Source organism: Thalassophryne amazonica, chromosome 2 (assembly GCF_902500255.1).
Source record: "Thalassophryne amazonica chromosome 2, fThaAma1.1, whole genome shotgun sequence".
Lineage (NCBI taxonomy): Eukaryota > Metazoa > Chordata > Actinopteri > Batrachoidiformes > Batrachoididae > Thalassophryne > Thalassophryne amazonica.
In genome coordinates, this window is record NC_047104.1 from 38,052,880 (window position 1) to 38,076,227 (window position 23,348).

At 42.0% G+C, this 23,348-nt stretch overlaps 1 protein-coding gene across 1 annotated transcript in view; it reads left to right on the top strand.

The window, feature by feature from the left end:
* Positions 1 to 23,348, top strand: part of LOC117503539 (vacuolar protein sorting-associated protein 13C-like) — a 305,374-nt gene that overhangs the window by 155,614 nt on the left and 126,412 nt on the right. Inside the window, 9 exon segments of the mRNA XM_034162801.1 lie at positions 1,947 to 2,034; positions 2,037 to 2,054; positions 2,157 to 2,183; positions 2,314 to 2,330; positions 3,958 to 4,114; positions 4,190 to 4,269; positions 9,629 to 9,688; positions 17,886 to 18,045; positions 18,905 to 19,024. Coding sequence (XP_034018692.1) covers positions 1,947 to 2,034; positions 2,037 to 2,054; positions 2,157 to 2,183; positions 2,314 to 2,330; positions 3,958 to 4,114; positions 4,190 to 4,269; positions 9,629 to 9,688; positions 17,886 to 18,045; positions 18,905 to 19,024 — 727 coding nt within the window.

The following is a 23,348-nucleotide window of genomic DNA, read 5'->3' on the forward strand; positions in this document are numbered from 1 at the left end:
CAATGTCCAAGCATGAACCAGTTCAAACAGCGGTACAAAAATCTGTTTTTTTCTAGGTATAGGGAGGAGAAGGGTAATGAGGGTTAGGTGTTTTTCTTTTTTGCTTCGGCTTGTAAATATATAGTATTTTGTATGTAAGTAGGTATGTGTAGGTGTATATTTATGTTTGTGTATATATATGTGTATATATGTGTATGTATATGTGTATGTATGTTGATGTGTGTATGTATATATATATATATGTGTATGTGTATATATATGTATATATATATATATATATATATTGATATCGGTTTAGGTGTGTAGGAATCTATGTGTATAGTGGCAAAGGGTATTACTGGTTGTGGGGAAGAAGGGGTAGGGATAAATAAGCTGATGCTTCACCCTACCCCTTTTCGGACATGTTGGGTACACAGTAGGAACTTTTTTGTTGTTTGTCTTTACTGATCTATCTTGTAATTGTTGTTGTATCAAATGTTCGAAATAAACAGTTTTCATTCATTCATTCATTCATTCATTCATTCATTCATTCATTCATTCTCTCCAATGTAAATATATCAAACTGTGCATATGTTGCACTGACTTGTTTGGTGAAAAATAAAAACATAATGTTCAACAGCATGTGCAAGTACGAGTATTTTGTGCATGTGAACAATCTGAAGAATTTTCTATAATTTGCTATTTTAGTATTGTGGAAAACCATACTGAAGGGTGGAGTGCTTTTCATTGTTCTCAACAGTGTGTAGTTGGTTAGACCAAACTCTCGGTAATATGAATGAAGTGTGCCCCATTTGGTGCAGAAAGTTGATGTTGATCATGCTATTATAGTTTTGGTTGCAGTGCTTCATTTTGCTGGATATACAGGTATTTTGTGGTTTGGGTGTGTGGTTTTGTAAATTATTTTGATAAACTACAAGTATTTTGATAAACTACACTGGTTTGCAAAACTGTGTTTAAGCAATTTGAAAAAAAAAAAAATAACTAAGAGATTGATTTTACATTGAGACAAGTGTGTTCTTCTTGATGGTCATTATTGGAACAAATCAAAGGATGACTTTTATAAGTTGTAGAAAGACTGTGCGTTACATCATCCCTCCATTTTTCCCAGTTTGATTACTTCTTACACACGTGTCTTGAAGCATCTACAGTTATGGAGATAGTTTACATACTTATACCTTGGCCAAAAATTTCAAAATCCAGTTTTCCTCTACTTCACATATTATAATAAGTGTGGTAACTCTGTTCTAATATCTACTTTGTCATATAAAGTTTAAAAATAATAGTTACAACTGGGGTTTAACATAGTTGTTTTGAACAGCTAGACCAATGGATGTATTAACAAGAACTGACTTTGCATCAACTAGACAAAAATACCTTAACTTGAGTACAGGCCAGGGTGCCCCCCCCCCCCCAAAAAAAAAAACAACCCATAAAAATTGTAATAAATCCTGCAAGACTTGGTCAAGTCTTGGTCAACCAAGGAAAAGACATTTTGCCTAGAGGCCTATTTCACCACCAAATCATACCATTTGGCTCATAATTTGGAAAGACATGACTTTTATACAATGAGACCAAGATAACTGAAACTTTGGGAATAATCATACACATACAGAAGTTTAAGGTCTAGCAAATTTCAAGAAATTTTGTAGGATTTATTACAATTTTTATGGGGTCTGGTTTTTTGGTCACCCTGTGCTTTACTTAACTGCAATTTCAGTTACTTTTTGGTCTTCTGCCAATAAGAGAACTCTCCATAATCAGGCCTAAAGGTCTGTCACAAACGAGGAAGCAAAATACTAATATATCTGACATTCTGACTTTAAACAAATATTATTTGGTACATGAAATGTGTGGAGTTGGTTAAAATTGTAATGGAAGTTTAAAGTGTTGTGTGGTCATGTGAATGTCTTTTAATTTTGTTTTTTCTCATGTAAAATCTGTGCAGGATGTCTCTAGCTGAAGAAGATTTGGGTGTTTTGATGAAGATCCTGGTGGAGAACATTGCAGAGTGAAGTAAAGAGGGTCAACGAGATGTAACAGACAAAAGAGTCAAGGTGATCATAATCGCGTGTATGAGGAGAGTTTTAGTGATACAGCACATACGGATCTGTGACTTTTAATATCAATGTTTTTAATCTTGTCTGGTCCATCTTCAGAGAAGGAAGAGCTTGCTGAGCAGCAATGTTGATGGCTTCATTGATGGGGGACCTGGAGATCACCACCCACCACCGACAGCGGTTGCGAGAGAAAACACAGTCAGCTTGCTACTTGACTTTGAGATCAAGAGGTGTGTTTTGTTTTGTGGATCTGTAGATTCTGTCAAAAAAACAGCAAGTTTTTATCTGAAACAAACATCCAGTAATGACATCTGACCTTGCAGTATAGAGAGTTTTCAATCACGTGACAGATTTGCTCCCATCTCCATCAGGATTACTTCACGGCTGGCGCGTGAAAGAAATGGAGAGAGTTTATTATGAGGCCATTAAACCCTCGAGATAAAGCTGTTTATCGTGATCGGATTGTTGGTTCAGTGGATCTGTATTTTCACCGGATAGTGAATTTAATGACGATGTAACGAAGTGTCCGGCAGTTTCACAGCGTAAGCTTAATATGGCCAGAACCAAGCAGACCGCCCATAAATCCACTGGAGGAAGCGGCTCGCTACCAAAGCCACCTGGAAGAGCGCTCCGGCTACCGTCAGTGTGAAGAAGCCTCACTGTTACAGGCCCGGCACCGTGGCACTGAGAGCAATCCGCCGCTAACCAGAAATCCATCAAGTTGCTGATCCGCAAGCTGCCGACCAGTCAGCCTCGCTGGCCTTCTGCAGAGCATCACAGCAGAGCTCTGAAAGTGGAGATCGGTCTTGAAGTCCTAAGTGATTTCTCTCACCAGGCACCGGAATAGCAGCTTGTGGATCAGTAACTCAATGGATTTGTGGTAGCGGTGGATCTCTCTCAGCGTCACGGTGCCGGGCCTGTAACGGCCTTTTCTGCTGAGCCAGGTCTCTCTGCATCACTTAGAAAGCTCGTAACACTCCACTGCTTGATGCACAATAACTGCTGGTAGCCTGTAAAATGAGCGACCTGCCTCATTTTTATCACCTGTTTAAACAACCGACGACAGCACAAAAGCTGACCATTGTTGAAGCTTCTGCAGTTATTCGCCAAATGCACGTATCACAGCGGCCACCGCGTCGTAATCCACCATGGCCGTGGGGCACAAAACCACGTGACCGATACGTCACATGAAAACCCTCTATACCTAACGTCCACCACACATTGATTGTGGACACACTGGTTCTGATTTAGAAGCAGCACATCCACAATTTATTCATCCACAATTTATTCATCAACCTCTGTCAAAGCCATTTAAAGATGTCAGTCATGACTACCGGGACTCTAATTGTGTGTTGTTGCGGGCAAGAAAAGAGAATCATCTGCCGTTTATATTTCACATAGTAGTTTTTATTTATTTTTTTACATTTTTTGTTCCACATAATGTGCTATTTCTGGTGTCAACTGTGGGAGAACGTTTCCCATTGCCACATTCTCCTGTTGCAGGAGAACTTAGGACTTTCCCCCAGCCGCGTTCTCCTGCTGCGTGCCGCACAGCGAGCGCTGCAAGCGCAAGTTTTGTAGGGGAGACCGGAGACATTATCCCCCAGAAAATATTTTAATTTATAACTCTCCGAAACACTATTGCCTGCGTTTGAGGGCCAATTTCGTGAAGTATTAGTAATATGTTGCATACCTAGACAATCAGGCAATAGCTCAAAAAAGTTTAATAACACTAACCCAAATCGATATTGGATCGAAATGAATCGAATTGAAATAACTGATTCTGATTCTTGAAATTTGAATTGATACTCAGCCCTACACATAACCTTCTCTTTGCTCATCTTCTAACATGGTGTCTTACTGGTGACATTTGACTTTTCTGCTCCTTCTTGTCTCTCAGGTGCTGTTGACACTGAAGAAACCCAAAGACCACCAGGATGTGCCCTTCCTAATCTTTCACATGGCCCAGTTGGGCATCGATGCCAAAGTGAAAAAATACGACATTTGTGCCACAACCTACCTTAAGAAGATCTCTATGAAATCTTTGGAGTTCAAAGGTCAGATTTCACAGTATTCCTCTTGTCCCTGTTTGTGTTCTGCCTTCATAACATGGGCTTCTGTTGTGTTTTCAGACTCTAATGGCGAGGCGCTGTGCTTGGTCACCTCATCTGTGGGGTCGGGAGCCGAGCTGCTCAAAATTCAATACTTCAAGGTGAAAACTGTTTTTGGCATGTGATCTAGTGGTGGAGGACAAAAACATCTGAGGTTACTATGAGAAGAGTCAGAGTAGAGTTATAAAGATTTGGAGCATGACGCCAGCATTACAGTGGAACAGTTTGTTTTTAAAATCTGCAAGCAAGCTTTTAGGCTGGATTTCCACACACTAAGTTTGTGTTCCGTCTGTGGTTCGTTGCATCTGTGATAAGTGCACAAATCTGATAAGACACCATTCAAGTCCATGCTTCCTTTTCCACTAGTTTTCCACAGCAATACGTTTCAGTTGCATCCCAATTGCAGCACTATGTATCACTATGCAAAAAACTAGGCAAAGCTCTATTTTAGACAGATGTCTGAGCTGAAGCGCAACAATGACCAATCAGTCATCACATTATCATGCCCTGTTGTCATAAATATTATTCTTATCTTATTTTTTCCACCCTGTCTGTATATGTAGTGATGGTATATGCCAAACTGGTAGTACCATTTTATATATATGCAGTTTGTTCTTGCAAGACAGCATATAGGGTGTGCGCGAATGTGGTGTGCGGGCGTGACCTTCACCTGCCCTTCCTGATCAGCCTGTAATGTTTTATTTAAAGTGAAAAGATAATTTCTATGAGGAAGGGCTGACCACCAGAACAACATAGAGACAGACAAGAACAAAAGAGAAGTGGTGACAGTAATAACTGTGAGGTGAAGAAATGTGACACATCGAAGAGGCGGAACCCCAACAATACAACATACCAGGATAAACAACCACACATGAACAAACAGTGACAGCGACAGTCTGTTGTCTGTTTAGTGAGCATCCATACTCTATTCTGGGACACCAGAGTCTGTCAACCAGTGAGGAAGCAAATACTCTAAAATAATATATCTGACATTCTAATTAACTTTAAACAAGTATTGGGAACACCCAAAACGGAATTGTGGTGATGGCCACAAATACCTGACCATCCACACAGATCATGAATATTAATAGCACAGCAAAGTTAGCTGTCATAGATTTTAAAATAAAATTGGTGGACCACCACACAATGCAGGCCCAAACTAGTACTGTAGTCAAATAGTTGCTTCTTTATTTGACCAACACTGTATATTATGCAGCACTTATTCTACTTATAATCAAAATTGAGCTCAGGTGCATACTGTTTCCACTGATCATCCTTGAGATGTTTCTCCAGCTTAATTAGAGTCCACCTGGGGTAAATTCAGTTGATTGGACATGATTTAGAAAGACGCACACACCTGTCTTCATATAAGGTCCCACAGTTGACAGTGCATGTTAGAGCATAAACCAAGCATGAAGTCAGAGGAACTGTGTGCAGACCTCCGACACGGGATTGTCTTGAGCCACAAATCTGGGGAAGGGTACAGAAACATTTATGCTGCTTTGAAGGTCCCAAAAAGCACAGTGGCCTCCATCAGGGTCCTAGGCACGGTGTGCCGTGCCAGGCGGCCCCGCCCAGTACTGCAAATTTCCACCCGGTGTCGCAGACCGAATCGTCCCCCCTAAAAATCGGTCCGCCCTGCCTTCACTGTGCATGCGTCATTTTCGTGCATCAGCCGTGGTTCACCGATTATCACCTCGTTTCTCTGCTTAAAACTGCACTCCAGTCATCATCTGTCTCAGCAACAGATATCCCTTGAAGCTTTTGTACAACAATCATTTCCACATAAATTCAGCATTTTTAAAATAAGTTGTAAACATTTCAAAAAACGTTTTTCCATGTTATAATTATGGGGGTTGTGAGTAGAATGTTGAGGGGAAAAAAATTTTTTTTACTCCATTTTGGAATAAGGCTGTAACATAACACAGTGTGGAAAAAGTGAAGCCCTGTGAATGCTTTCTGGATTTACTGTATATTATGATTTTGTGTGTACATAGAGTTCCAGTCTTCTTGCTGACCCCTTATTTAATTGATTTTTTACACATTTTTGCTTGAGGGGCATCTCCACACGAATAACTCTGAGGTTTATGTTCATGAACTTTAGGTCAAGCCTCATGTCAAATTCTGAGGTATTTCCACAGTTTTTGTAATCACTGTGCTTGTTTTAAACATCAAAAATAGTCACATCAGTCACATGAGGTGTGCAGTCAGTACATTCTGAGTGTCGGTCCCAAGCCCGGATAAATGAGGAGGATTGCATCAAGAAGGGCATCCAGTGTAAAAAGCACCAAAGTTAAAAATGCAGATAACAAATCAAATTTCCATACCGGATCAGTCGAGGTCTGGGTTAATACCAACGAGTGCCACCGGTGCTGTTGCCCAACATGGTGTTGGCAGAAATTTGGTTACTGCTGGGTGAAGAAGAAGAGGAAGAAAATGTGTGCAGAGACAGTGGGAGAAGAGGATAGTAGATGGATGGAAGTGAGAGTCGGCACTTTGAATGTTGGCAGTATGACTGGAAAAGGGACAGAGCTGGCTGATATGATGGAGAGGAGAAAGTTAGACATATTGTGTGTGCAAGAGACCAAGTAGAAGGAAAGTAAGACCAGGGGCACAGCCAGTGGGTTCAGGTTGTATCATGGTGAGTATAGGAAGAGAAATGGTGTTGGCGTCATTTAAAAGGAAGAGTATGTTAGTGTTGAGTGTGTTGGAGGTGTGATGAGTGTGAAGTTGGAATTTGAAGGGGTGATGATGATGAATATCATCAGTGAATATGCCCCACAGGTAGACTGTGAGATGAGAAAGAAGATTTCTGGAGTGAGTTAGATGAGGTGGTTGAGAGTGTGCCCAAGCATGAAACAGTGGTGATAGGAGCGGAATTCAATGGACATGTTGGGGACGGGAACAGAGGTGATAAGGAAGTAATAGGTAGATACGGTATCAAGGACAGGAATGTGGAAGGTAGATGATAGTTGATTTTGCAAAGCGGATGGAAATGGCTGTGGTGAGCACGTACTTAAGAAAAGGGAGGAGCACATGGTGACATATAGAGTGGAGAAAAGTGCACCCAGGTGGACTACATTCTGTGTAGGAAATGCAAGCTAAAAGAAATTAGAGTGTAGCTCGACAACATAGGATGGTGGTTTGTAGGAGGACTTTAGAAGTGAAAAAGAGAAGAGAGTGGAGAGCTCAACAAAGGATCAGACGGTGGAAGCTGAAGGAAGAAGACTGTTGTGTGAAAATTCAGTGAGCAGATGAGAAAGGCACTGGATGGAGGAGAACAATTTTGGACAACTGGAAAAGTACTGCAGATGAGGTGAGGGAGACAGCTAGGAATGTACTGGTTGTGACATCTGGACAGCGGAAGGAAGACAAGGAGATGTGTGGTGGAACGAAGATGTCCAGGAAAGCATAAGGAGAAATATCAAAAAAGAATTGGGATAGTCAGAGAGATGAAGAAAGTCGACAAAAGTACAAGGAGATGCAGCGTAAGGCGAAAAGAGAGGTGAACAAAAGTTAAGGAAAAGGCATTTAGCTGTACAGAAGTTGAGTAGTAGGAATGAGAAATGGACTTGTACCGATTGGCCAGACAAAGAGACAGAGCTGGAAAGGATGTGCAGCAGGTTAGGGTGGTTACATATGCAGATGGTAATGTGCTGACAACCAAGGAGAGTGTGTTGAAAAGGCGGAGGGAATATTTTGAGGAGCTGATGAATGAAGAAAATGAGAGAGAGAAAAGGCTGGATGATGTGGAGAGAGTAAATCAGTAAGTGTAAGGGTTAAGTCAAGATGAAGTGAAGGCAGCTATGAAAAGGATGAAGAGTGGAAAGGCAGTTGGTCCAGATGACATTCCGGGGCAGACATGGAAATGTCTTGGAGAGATGGCAGTGGAGTTTCTAACCAGATCATTTAATAAAATCTTGGAAAGTGAGAGGATGCCTGAGGAGTGGAGACAAAGTGTAGTGGTTCCTATTCTTAAGAACAAGGGTGATGTGCAGAACTGCAGTAAAGACAGAGGCATAAAGTTGATCAGCCACAGCATGAACTTATGGGAAAGAGTAGTCGAAGCTAGGCTTAGAAAACAGGTGGACCTGTGCGCAGCAATATGGTTTCATGCCAAGAAAGAGCACTACAATGCGATGTTTGCTCTGAGAATACTGATGGAGAAGTATAGAGAAGATCAGAAGGAGTTACATTGTGTGTTTGTGGATTTAGAGAAAGCTTATGACAGGGTACCGAGAGAAGCGCATTGGAATTGCATGAGGAAGTCTGGAGTGGCAGAAAAGTATGTAAGGGTCGTGCAGGACATGTACAAGGATAGTGTGAAAGTGGTGAGATGTGCAGTAGGAATGACACTCATTCAAAGTGGAGGTGGGATTATACCAAAGATCAGCTCTGAGTCCTTCTTGGTCGCAGTGGTGATGGACAGGTTGACAGATGAGATCAGACAGGAGTCTCCATGGACTATGATGTTGCAGATGACATTGTGATCTGCAGTGACAGTAGAGAGCAAGTTGAGTCCAGCCTGGAAAGGTGGAGTTATGCTCTGGAGAGAAGGGGAATGAAAATCAGTAGGAGCAAGACTGAACATGCACATGTGTGTGAATGAGAGGGAGTCCAGTGAATAGTGCAGCTACAAGGAGCAGAAGTGGTGAAAGTAGATAAGTTTAAATGCTTGGGTTCAATAGTCCCAAAGTGTGGTAGAGAGGTGAAGAAGAGGGTGAAGTGGGTGGAGAAAGGTGGCAGGACTGATTTGTGACCGAAAAATATCTGCAGAGTGAAAGGGAAAGTCTACAAGACAGTTGTGAGACTAGCTTTGTTTGTACGGCTTAGAGATGGTAACACTAACAAAAAGACCGAAGGTACAGCTGGAGGTGGCAGAGCTGAAGATGTTGCGATTCTCTTGGGAGTGACGGGGATGGACATGATTAGGAATGAACATATTAGAGGGACAGCTCGTGTTGGACGTGTTGGTAAAATCAGAGAAGCAAGATTGAGATGGCTTGGACATATGCAGAGGAGAGACCCAGGGTATATAGGGAGAAGGATGGTGAGGATGGAGCCACCAGGCAGAAGGAGAAGAGGGAGGCCAAAGAGGAGGTTTATGGATGTGCTGAGGGAGGACATGCAGGTGGTTGGTGTGACAGAGGACGTTATAGAGGACAGGGTGAGATGGAAATGATTGATCTGCTGTGGCGACCCTTAATGGAGCAGCCAAAGAAGAAGTTTTTAAGCATCAAAAATGAGTTGCACAGCAGAATACTGTGTAGCTCGTTACTGTGCTGCAGTTTAGGCAGGAGGGTATTAGTGAAGCTTCCTCTTACATGAATGTTACAACCAAGAGGAAGATACTAAATGTCAGTGGGTGTTTCCTAATTTTGAATACTGACAGTTCCAGTTGTTGTTGTTGTGCACTTGAGTCTGTGTTGTGTGTGTTTTTTTTTTATATTTTTTTTTTAGGCTGACCGCACCGGACCAAACTTTGTCTCAGTGTACAAGAACATGGAGCAGATGATCAACGTGAGTCATTACATGAACAAGCACATATTTTTGTCTCCATGAGGACTCTGACTGTCATCAGAACCATTACAAAGCACATCTCTTCAAAAACAAAACAAAAACGCAAACATGAAGAAAACTGGGCACATTGCGTGTTTAAAAATAGATGTTAAAAATTATATACACAGTTTGTTAATCAATTATTTACATTTTTGCTTGTTGGTGCTGTTTTGAATAAGAAAGGACATTGAACTAATTAGCTCTTGTCCACTCTGTAAAGGCAAGAACAAAAAAAAAGTGAAGCTGGCAGATAACTAGACAGAAAGTAAATGTTCGAAAGTGGCCATAGAGACAAATTCAACTATTAAGCATCATAATTTTCTTTTTGAGGGGTGATGACATGGCCCCAGACCTGTTTGAGTGTCTAGTCCCATCTGTCTCATTTATATCAGGCTTTCTTAATCCCAGGCGAATCAACCATAAATATTACAGACATCTTGTAGTAAATTACTTCACTCTACCACCTCAGATGATACTAGTCCCACCAAAAAAGGGCTTTTGGGGGCTTTAGATTGTCTACAGTGTACATCGTCATCTGTTCCTGGAATTTTTCTTGGGAAGAGCTGAGCCCCATGGACAGACAAGTATTGCACTTTAATAATTATAATAATTAAAAAATAATAATAAAAACATTACAAAGTGGAACTAGAGGAGGGAACTATCAGAGGCCTAATCCAGATGGCACCCTGGTTCATCAGCAATAAGAGGACAGACATATCCATCTCCTGAAGATGAAGACTGATCTGAGTCAGCATCCCTGGCAACATTATGCTGTACAAGACTAAAGGTTCACATGCAGAGTGGAGGATGGAGTGAACAAAGGTGGAGGAATAGAATTTGAGAAAGAACATGGTTTAGTAGAAGTGAACATTGAAGTCTTTTTGTCATTTTATTTATAAAATTAAAAGGTTATCCAAGACAAACTGGTATTTTCATTGATAACTGGCTTTTAGAGGACTAGACACACTCAGAGCTGATCACTGGCCCCCCCCCCCCCCCCCCCCGCCCCATTCAATCAAGTCATTGGTTAAGGATAAGTGTTCTTGCAGTGAGAACTTTGATAAAAGGTCTGTGTCTGCACCAAACTGTGGTTATGTTAAAAGAAAGAAGAGGTGAGGAAGAATGTGAAAGAAATACATCAGTTTGGAAAGAAAGCTCTACAACATTAAATATTATCTCCAAATAGAGATCATTTGACACAATACTGAACCTTGCCACAAGTGGCCAACCTTTTTAAAATTCCTTTTAGAGTGCAGCAACAATCAACCAGGTTACCAAAACAGAACCAACAACCATGTCAAAGCAATTACAGGCTTCTCTTCCCCCTGTAAAGGTCTGTGTTTATGACCCTGTTACCATAAAGACATGAGACAAAAATGACCTCCATGGCAGATGGATGAGGTGAAAACAGCAATAAGATTTTTCTGAATTTTGCTGAAACACACCTTGATGACGCTGGAAATGTTTAGTGGAGCAGATAACTGTAACAATTGTTCATTTCTGGAAACAAGCACCAAATTGGCACACATACACCTTAGACGTTACTCTTTTGTAAAAGCACATTAGCCACCTAAATTTTCAATAGGCAGCCAGGTAGGGGTCAGTTTGAAGAATTACACAGGGTTCAAAATTTAAAAATGCTCCAGTCCATGTTGAAAACTATACCACATTATTTGTCTGATCATGACGAATCCAAAGGGTATAGTTTGGACTATCTATGATGGAATGTTATGGAGTTATGGGGGTAAAAACGGCAAGAATGGTGGCAAAGGTCAATTTCAGTTTGTACAGGGGTCAAAAGTTAAAGTTGCTCCAATTTTGGTAAAAAGTGGTGCAAATTTTGGTTGTGTTGATAGGATTAACAACTTGAATCGTTTTGACTGTGTTGAATGCTTAGTCTGTAAGGTAAAGGTCAAACAATGTCGACGTCCATTGACACATGGCACAAATTATTCCTTTTTAAAACCCTATTAACTCAACCAATAATTTGCATCATGTTTTACAATAATTGGAGCAACTTTAACTTCTGACGCCTGTACAAACTGAAACTGACATTTGTCACTATTCTTGCGGTTTTTACCCCATAACGCCATAACATTCAGTCACAGATAGTCCAGACTATACCATTTTGGAATAGTTATGATCAGACACATAATGTGGTATAGCGTTCAATATGATTGGAACATTTTTTTAATTTTGACCCCTGTGCAATTCTCCATTGACCCCTTTTTGGCCCCCGATTGAAAATTCAAATGGCTAACATTATTTGTCTAAAATATACACCAAAAGGTATACACATTCAAATGTTGGTGCTTGTAACCAGATTTGAACAATTCCTCTGCAAATATTCTGTTATCTGCTGCACTATTTGGGGAAATGTCCTAAGTACTGATGAGCCAAAAGTGGAACTGTCTGAAAAACAAAGATGCAGTTATATCTTGTGTTAACCCAACACCAATTTTCACCAAAAACAGCATGAAAATGTGAGCGCAATGATGTAGGGAGAAACAAAACAAAAAAAGTGAAACTTTTGCAGTGGCCTCTTAAAAGTCATATCTTGAATACCACGGAGATGCTGTGGTAGCACCTTAGTGGATAATCATATTGTGTTGGATTTATTTATTTTTACTGCAGTAGATACAGATATCACTTAATATTTACACTTTGGGGACTTCCGTTGGACAGCGAGGGAATGGCAGCTTAAATCAGAGCTCTTGCCAAGAGAAGTAATTATACCCCACAAAACACTAAGAAGCCTGAATACATACATCAAAGAGTGTGATGAGTGGGGGTGACAAACGTGAGAAGCAAAAGACTCGAAACACCCGAAACAAAACTCAAGAAAACGCCGAAATGGAAGAAAATCCAATCGCTTCTGAAGCTAGCATGCTAATGGCTAACACCTCGGAGCCACGAGAGGGGATACCGGACTGACCATGCAAATTGTGGAACTACGAAAGAAATAAAAGACAGATTTTTTACTCTCAAAGATGAAGTTAAAGCTGACTTCAAGAGGGAGTTTGAAACATTTAAGATGGACATAAACAAGAGAACTGACGATACTAATACAGAGCTGCAAGATCAACGGGAGACATTAAACGAAGAAACGAAGCACAAACACGCATAAGTGAAGTGGAAGATTAGAACATGGAAGCGAAAGATGCTCTGCTTATGGTTCTTATAGAGCAGAAAATATTGAAAGCTAAGCTGACAAATTTAGAAGGAAGGAGCCGCAGAAATAATGTGTGCATTTTCGGAGTTCCGGAACTTTCCAAAGGGGACTCAGTTATACGCTTCGTGGAGGACCTGTTGCAGAGAGAGCTGGATCTCCCCGCAGAGACAAGACTCATGATACAACGTGCGCACCAGACTGGGGCTGAGAGACCCGACCATGGAGCAACGCCCAGGTCCATTATCGTAAACTTCCTTCAATTTGACACAAAAGAACTGGTCCTCAAGAAAGCTTGGCAGAAACATGTTAAAATAAATGGAAAGCCAATATTTTTTGACCATGACTATGCCTACGATGTGGTGCAAAAGCGCAAAGCTTATGGAGGGATAAAGAAGGTACTAAAGGAAAATGGAGTTAAGTTCCAGACACCATTGACCAACATCAAAATCCACTGGCACGACGGTCCCAAGACATACGGCAGTCCGGGAGAGGCAGCGGGGGAGATGCGGAGAAGAGGGCTCGAGGTGACGACCAGAAGCGTAGAGCAGAGACATTCTGTGCAGCTGGTGAGCTATTGCAAGCTAATATGTGTTTCTGTGGGTTTGCTGCTGTCTGCCTGTACTCCTTTTCCCCATCAAACATGTCACCCGACAGACGTGAATCCAGCCGGTGCACATCAATTCCATTGTTTCGCTGTCCTCCCACAGACATTGTCCTTGCTTCAAGGCCGTAATCCCAACAGAGACGTGCAAAACTACATGGTGCAAAAGATATATGCATGCATATGACATGTGATGCAGAACAAACGATAATATACATTGGGACAACATAATATATATATATATATATAAGGCGTGCTGGTGATAATACGTATAATGATATTATGATTATATTATGTTATACAGTCAGGTGCATAATTTCTCTAACATTTCCCTCCTGTTTATCGTATGTGAATGCAGAACATCAGATGCTTATCACTTGTATTTGACACATTTTCAATAAGCACATCATTAAAGCATCACACATTTTCATATACCGCACTGATACCGACAAGCTGCACAGGTTCAGGTTCACGGGGTTCTTCTTGCTGTTGTTGCTTAAGGACTTGGTGCTGTAGGAAGGAACGGGTCATCACCTGAGAGAACATGCTACGAATACATGGAAGCACACAGAGCATTAGAACACAAAACATAATCAAAACAACAATGAGTGGTATACACGTTTTCAAAAGGAGTTGCCACCAAGTTCCTGATGTGAACCAAGACCAGAAGTCCCAGCTTTTTGAGTTCATGGTAGTCAGCACAGCGTTCCTGGTGGTGGTCATTTCAGCGATGGCCCTTTGGATGGTTCCGCTGTCTGCAGTGTTGTCCGGTATGAAGGTGCAGCATGCAGTTCCCACTATTACACACACACCTCCCTGTGGTGCGGTCAGAAGGTCGAGAACCATGCGATTCTGGAGCACCATCAGTCGTAGAGCGGTGAGTTCCTCAAAGTGGCCTTTGCGAAGGTCAAGGATGAATTCATGAACTGCACGAATTTGTATCTGGTGAATTCCACTTCTCTTCTTACAGCGGAGATCCCAAAGTTGGGAAAGAGGGCCATGGCGATGTCTTGTCCTGTGGAGAAGATGTGGTGGTCCTTCGTTATTTCTTCATAACCTCGCTTGGTCCGGCGATGAGCTGGGGTCTCGGGTTCACTCAGGTAGTCAGGTGGAGTTGGTTGGAGCTGGTCGGGTAGTTTGAGAAGACGGTCTCTCGGGATGTACTCCAGAGCCTGATGCAATATCACCAAACTGCAGACTCCAGACCAGTTCGGAGGTAGACTGGTGTATATGTTCGTGCCACACTGCCAATTGTGGTTCAACAGGACTCTGGTACCCTTTGATGACGGAACAGTGGATGAGCAAAAACATCTGTACGGGCTGTCTTTACACCACGCTCTGTCTGGCATCCGAACCCTGCTGACCTTGTTGAACAAGGCGAGATCTTGCCAGTACAGAGCAGCCATCTCATTAACGTATGCACAATACGTGTAAGTAAAGTTACAGGGAGAGGGTGGTATTTTTCCTACATTGTTTGTTCCACGTCCTAGTACACACCCTTCATAGAAGCCATAGTGGGCGACACCCTCCGTCACCTGAGGTGAGGTCACTTGTGGCCAAGCCTGGTACACAGTGGGACGTGATTTCTTGCACTCGAGGTTGAGTAGAGGGTCCTTTGTCTCATATGGCTTTGAGTAGTCCGCTTGTGTCATTGTCTTACCCCTGCCGGGGTATGTAGCCATCGCCATCAGGCATCCTAGCTCCACGGCCTTGGGGGCAGTCGTGTAGACGTTGTGGTGAGATGTCGATGTTGGCATACGAGCACAAACATAGCAGTTGGTCATGTTGTTGGAGGTGGCGGTGTAGTTGATAAAGCGTCACCAGATGTTGCCTTTGTAGTGATGCATCTGAGCATCACCAGAAAGTAGTTCAGATTGACGGTGTCTGTCGTGGGGTGTTTCTCTTCTCACCCACTCTGGGGTCAGCCACCATGTGAGAAGACCAATCAATGTGAGAAATCCAATCACTATCCCACACACTAAGACCACAACACAACAGTTACTTTTGCGATGCTGGTGACCACGACGTTCTTGCTGCTGTTTTCCAGCCGCAACACGCCGTCCCATCGGAGCATCCTCCAGTAACATTGTTGCTCAGCTTACGGTGTCACCAAAACACCTCACACTAAATGAGTAGGGATCAGGTGGTTGCTTCACTGACGTTGAGACGATTCACCCCTAAACGGTGAAACCCCTTTGTAGTCAGACTTCCCCACTACTCATTGGAGGGTCTGGCACACGCTGTAGCTTACAGTGCCTTAGGTGGATCCAACTGGGTCGCTCGGCGATTTTCACAGCGGTGGGTGTCGTCTCCAGCACTTGGTATGGCCCCTCCCAGCGTGGGCTGGACCAGCACTTTCTTTTGATGACCTTCACGAACACCCAATCACCGGGCTGAACCAGTGGACTGTCTTGTGGGGACAAAGAATCAGATGGCAGTAAATTCGCTTTTGACACATCTTTCTCTTGTAGTAATTTTCTCATATAATCGGCTAATGTGGTCTCTATATAATATATATATATATATATATATATATATATATATATATATATATATATATATATATATATATATATATATATATATATATATATATATATATATATAAGGCGTGCTGGTGATAATATAATGATATTATGATTATATTGTTATGTTATACAGTCAGGTGCATAATTTCTCTAACAGTAGAGTGGGACAGAAAAATCTCTAGATTCATTTGGAATGGGGTTAAACCTAGAATTAAATTCTCAACACTTCAAATTCCTAAAGATGAGGGTGGATTGGCACTTCCCAATTTAGAAGAATATTTCTGTGCAGCACAGCTCAAACATATCATGGTCTGGTGTGATTCAAACTACATGACAAAGTGGAAACAAATAGAAATGGGCAATGTAGACCATGTACAAGATATGATAGCAAATAAGATGTTTAAGGAAAGAGAAAATAAGTTGGACTCTATTACTAGATTCACCTTGGAGGTTTGGTTTAAATTAGTAAAGAGATGTAAAATAGAGGAAGAAATTAAGTATTTAGCTGGATAGCTTTTGACTTAAACTTTAAACCAGGCAGTATGAATTCTAAATTCAAGGAATGGGCAATTCAAGGATTAAACATTCTAAATAAATTTCTTTAAAAAGGCCAAATTGAAAGGTTTCAAACACTACAGAAAGAATTTGATTTAGCATCTCGAGATTTCTATATGTACCTTCAGGTACGGGACTATTATTTAAAAGAAGTAAAGCCAAACCTCCCATGTGAAATGAATGCAATTACACAAATATTAAATAATGCATATAAAAACAAAAGTAGTAAAGTCATATCAAAGTTGTATAAAGGATTGATAGTTAATAGGAGAACATCAACACTGTATATTAGAGATAAATGGGTAAAGGAGTTGCAGGAGGACATAAGTAATGACATGGTATAATATTTGCAAATCTCAAGTAACTACAACTAGCTCAAGAAATTGGAAAATTTACTGTTGGAAAAATTTAGTCAGATATTTTATTACACCAAAGATAAAACAGGCATCAATATCCTTGCACCAACCCTGCTGGAGAAAGTGTGGAGAGCAGGATGTGGGACATGCACACATCTTCTGGCAGTGTCAAAACTTGTCCCAATTTTGGGAAGATGTTGGTAGTGAAATTGAAAAGGTATTTGGGTACAGTATACCAAGAACAATACTGACATTATACTTTGGGTATGTAATGGGAGCAGGGATTCAGAAAAAAGATGTATACTTATTTAAAATTTTGTTGGCAGCAGCAAAAAAAGCCATCACACGCAAATGGTACAAACGAGAACCCCCCACAGTTAAAAACTGGATGGACATTGTTGAAGAAATTCACAGTATGGAAAGACTTACTTTTATTTTAAGGTTGCAAGAAGCTAAACACCAAGACCTTTGGGAAAAATGGACAATGTATATTGATGACAACTGACCAATTGTTCTGTGTATTTTGTATTTTGTTATAATTTGTGAAAACCAATAAAAAACAAGTATAAAAAAAATATATTTACACTTTGTCTTTTAGCGTGAAAGCTAAACTATATTAATGTGAAATACACAGAGAAATAAGATTCTTCACAACACTGTCACATGACTCTTGTTTGATCATGGAGCACTGAGAATCTAGTGAACCCAGTAAGATCTGTAATATGGAGGCAACTTCTATCAGACATCAGAGATCATTGTGAAAAACTTATTGTGAACGAACAAATTAATCACTCAGACTGCAGGATTTACTGCAGTCGTTTTCAGCCTGGACAGGTGAGTGAGCTCAGGATACACAGTGTGCTGCTCCACATGTAGATGAACCTGACAAACAGATCTCTGTTTCCAAGATTTGTCATCAAAGACACGTCAAACTCTCTCTCCCCAGGTGACATTCGCCTCTCTGAACCTCCTGCTTCACACTGAGGCTCTGCTGTCGGCCATTAACTTTCTGTTAGGAGCGCTGAGGGAAAGCGGTGTGGCGTCTGCGGAGACGTCTGCAGAGAAACCTAAACTGGAGGACAACAAGACAATGTCCACCAAATCCAGTCAGTACAACACATGCAACAACACAATCCGAGAATATAGCTGTGACATGATCGTTCGATAAAATGCACGTTTTTTTTTTTTTTTTTTGGGGTGGGGGGGGGGGGGGGGGGGGTGCGTCAAACGGAAGATTTACTGTCTCTCCTGTCCGTTTAAGCTGTTTTTAACCCAAATTCCACCTCACCGATGTTACAGTGCTTTTTAACCTGATAGAGCTTCTGATTGAATGAAGAGCGGTGCTCTTCAAACACTTGTCTCGTTGTTTAATGCTCCGAGAAACACCACACCATCCTTACTTCGGGTACTTGTTTACAAATTTAAAAATTCTGGGACTTGGTTGATTATATCACAATACTAATTATGTATAAAGTTAAAAATGAACTCTGTTTGAAATGAGGGAGTCCACTTATAATGAGAAGAACATTATTATTTAAGAAATTAAAAATTCAGACTACTGTAAAAAGTCATTGTTTTTCTGTTAAAGGTGTTAATATTTGGAATAATTTTCCTGATAATATTAAATTATTCTGTACCTTAGTTGGCTTTAAATGGCTTTACAAAAATAATTTAATTACTCGTTATAGTTTGAAGAACTAGGTTTACGAATTTTGTCATTGTGCTTGGGACTGTGCACTATTGCTTGTTTAGTTATGTTTTGAAATTTTAGGGCATTGATTAAGTTATATTGTTCGTGCACATTTCTTTGGTATTGTTGTTATGAGTATAAACAAAAAACAAACACACAAACAAAAAGAAAGAAACATTAACCAGAGTGAGTGGTTGTGAAATAAACTACTCCATCATGGACGAGCTCATTATGTCAGAATTAATTTAACACAAGGTTGTTATGGTCCCCGGCAGCCACCATGGCATCTCCTATAGATGGAGATGTCATTGAACTGAAGATCATGATCATGCTGGGAGCCTTCAACATCCTGCTGTGTGACCAGACCCGCAACATGGCTGACATCAAGATCCAAGGTAACTGCCACACACGCATAAACAAATACACACCTCTCCCAAATGTCGAAGGCCATGCCCTCGATCTGTCCACGACAGATATTTGTAACCTACGAGAAAGTCGTAGCGAGTTAAAGATGCATAACTAAAATGTAATACCAGTAAGTGAATAATATCCTCTCACTTTCATGCTGATTGGTGAGTGAACAGCCTCACAGTGTTGCAACATAAGCATGACATATGTTAAAGTTGTCCAGGTTTTATATATATATATATATATATATATATATATATATATATATATATATATATATATATATAATATATATATATATATATATATATATATATATATATATATATATATATATATATATATACGAGGTCTGTCCAAAAAGTATCGGACCTTTTTATTTTTTGCAAAAACCATATAGATTTGAATCATGTGTGATTGCATCAGCCAAGCTTGAACCTTCGTGCGCATGCGTGAGTTTTTTCACGCCTGTCGGTTGCGTCATTCGCCTGTGAGCAGGCTTTGAGTGAGCACTAGTCCACCCCTCTCGTCGGATTTTTATTGCGAATAAATGTCTGAATGATTTGGAGCTTTGCTGCATCCAGTTTTTCCAGAAACTGTGAGAGATCTCCAGGTGGACACCATTCGGAAAATTCAGATGGCTTTCAGGGACCATTTTATGGGGATTACACAGATTAAGGAGTGCTCCAGCCGGTTTAAAGACCACCCACAGCGTCTGAGAGTGCGGCGCACTCCGACAGGCTGACACCCCGCTGAAACAACCAGATCATTTCCAACGTGAAGGCTTTGTTGATCCGGGACGTTGTCTGACTTCCACAAAAAAGGCATAAGGCGTGGACATCAGCACTTTTTCGGCACATTCCACTGTTACAGGAGTTTTTTCATGGAAAAAGAAGCGGACGGATGCTGCTCACCGTGCCGCTCATTGCGCGGGACAAAATCACCTCCGTGTTGGTCTCACAGGACGGCTTTGAGATGGATTTCAGACGGCTGTCGGTGGCTTTTTAGTCGTGCGACTATCCAAGAAATTGTGCATGAGCTGAACATGCCCCAACATGTCCTGTGAGGCTTCATCACGGCGTTGCTTTGCGCCATGCGGCTCTGCCACGACACGCGGAATTCCTCCTCATGTCTGTCTCAATGTGCAGAAAAAGTGCTGATGTCCACATCTTCCGCAATTCCTGTGCTAGTCAGAGGACGTCCCGGATAAAATACAGCATCCAGTTTAGAAATGAACGGCACATTCCACTGTTACAGGAGTTTTTTCATGGAAAAAGAAGCGGACGGATGCGCCACCGTGCCGCTCATTGCGCGGGACAAAACCACCTCCGTGTTGGTCTCACAGGACGGCTTTGAGATGGATTTCAGACGGCTGTCGGTGGCTTTTTTGTCGTGTTACTATCCGAGAAATTGTGCATGAGCTGGACATGCCACAACATGTCCTGTGAGGCTTTATCACGGCGTTGCTTTGCGCCATGCGGCTCCGCCGCGACGCGCAGAATTCCTCCGCATGTCTGTCTCAATGTGCCGAAAAAGTGCTGATGTCCGCGTCTTCCGCAATTCCTGTGCTAGTCAGAGGACGTCCCGGATAAAACACAGCGTCCAGTTTAGAAATGAATGGCACATTCCACTGTTACAGGAGTTTTTGTCATGGAAAGAGGAGCGGAGGAATTCCGCGCGTCGCAGAGGAGCCGCATGGCGCAAAGCAACGCCGTAATGAAGCCTCACAGGACATGTTGGGGCATGTCCAGCTCATGCACAATTTCTCGGATAGTCACACGACTAAAAAGCCACCGACAGCCGTCTGAAATCCATCTCAAAGCCATCCTGTGAGACCAACATGGAGGTGGTTTTGTCCCGCGCAATGAGCGGCACGGTGGCGCATCCGTCTGCTTCTTTTTCCATGAAAAAAACTCCTGTAACAGTGGAATGTGCCGAAAAAGTGTTAATGTCCACGCCTTATGCCTTTTTTGTGGAAGTCAGACGATGTCCCGGATCAACAAAGCCTTCACGTTGGAAATGATCTGGTTGTTTCAGCGGGGTGTCAGCCTGTCGGAGTGCGCCGCGCTGTGGGTGGTCTTTAAACCGGCTGGAGCACTCCTTAATCTGTGTAATCCCCATAAAATGGTCCCTGAAAGCCATCTGAATTTTCCGAATGATGTCCACCTGGAGGTCTCTCACAGTTTCTGGAAAAATTTGATGCAGCAAAGCTCCAAATTGTTCAGACATTTATTCGCAATAAAAATCCGACGAGAGGGGTGGACCACTGCTCACTCAAAGCCTGCTCACAGGCGAATGACGCAACCGACAGGTGTGAAAAAACTCACGCATGCGCACGAAGGTTCAAGCTTGGCTGATGCAATCACACGTGATTCAAATCCATATGGTTTTTGCAAAAATAAAAAGGTCCGATACTTTTTGGACAGACCTCGTGTGTATATATACTCAACAAAAATATAAACGCAACACTTTTGGTTTTGCTCCCATTTTGTATGAGATGAACTCAAAGATCTAAAACTTTTTCCACATACACAATATCACCATTTCCCTCAAATATTGTTCACAAACCAGTCTAAATCTGTGATAGTGAGCACTTCTCATTTGCTGAGATAATCCATCCCACCTCACAGGTGTGCCATATCAAGATGCTGATTAGACACCATGATTAGTGCACAGGTGTGCCTTAGACTGCCCACAATAAAAGGCCACTCTGAAAGGTGCAGTTTTATCACACAGCACAATGCCACAGATGTCGCAAGATTTGAGGGAGCGTGCAATTGGCATGCTGACAGCAGGAATGTCAACCAGAGCTGTTGCTCGTGTATTGAATGTTCATTTCTCTACCATAAGCCGTCTCCAAACGCGTTTCAGACAATTTGGCAGTACATCCAACCAGCCTCACAACCGTGTAACCACACCAGCCCAGGACCTCCACATCCAGCATGTTCACCTCCAACATCGCCTGGACCAGCCACTCAGACAGCTGCTGAAACAATCGGTTTGCATAACCAAAGAATTGCTGCACAAACTGTCAGAAACCGTCTCAGGGAAGCTCATCTGCATGCTCGTCGTCCTCATTGGGGTCTCGACCTGACTCCAGTTCATCGTCGTAACCGACTTGAGTGGGCAAATGCTCACATTCGCTGGCGTTTGGCACGTTGGAGAGGTGTTCTCTTCACGGATGAATCCCGGTTCACACTGTTCAGGGCAGATGGCAGACAGCGTGTGTGGCGTTGTGTGGGTGAGCGGTTTTCTGATGTCAATGTTGTGGATCGAGTGGCCCATGGTGGCGGTGGGGTTATGGTATGGGCAGGCGTCTGTTATGGACGAAGAACACAGGTGCATTTTATTGATGGCATTTTGAATGCACAGAGATACCGTGATGAGATCCTCAGGCCCATTGTTGTGCCATACATCCAAGAACATCACCTCATGTTGCAGCAGGATAATGCACGGCCCCATGTTGCAAGGATCTGTACACAATTCTTGGAAGCTGAAAATGTCCCAGTTCTTGCATGGCCGGCATACTCACCGGACATGTCACCCATTGAGCATGTTTGGGATGCTCTGGACCGGCGTATACGACAGCGTGTACCAGTTCCTGCCAATATCCAGCAACTTCGCACAGCCATTGAAGAGGATTGGACCAACATTCCACAGGCCACAATTGACAACCTGATCAACTCTATGTGAAGGAGATGTGTTGCACTGCATGAGGCAAATGGTGGTCACACCAGATACTGACTGGTATCCCCCCCCCAATAAAACAAAACTGCACCTTTCAGAGTGGCCTTTTATTGTGGGCAGTCTAAGGCACACCTGTGCACTAATCATGGTGTCTAATCAGCAGCTTGATATGGCACACCTGTGAGGTGGGATGGATTATCTCAGCAAAGGAGAAGTGCTCACTATCACAGATTTAGACTGGTTTGTGAACAATATTTGAGGGAAATGGTGATATTGTGTATGTGGAAAAAGTTTTAGATCTTTGAGTTCATCTCATACAAAATGGGAGCAAAACCAAAAGTGTTGCGTTTATATTATTGTTGAGTGTATATTAGTAAATGGAATTAATAATGAATAGGTTTCTTTAGTCATAGTATTTATGAAATAGTAAGTCCCTTCTGCTGCTTCCTTCTTCTCATTCAGGGTTGCCACTGCGGATCCAAGGAGGATCTACATGTTGATTTGGCACAAGTTTTATGCCGGATGCTCTTCTTGATGCAACTCCACATTACATGGAGGCGGTGGGGTTTGAACCAGGAACCTTCCGCACTGAAACCAATTGGACACCACCCCTGCTATAGTATT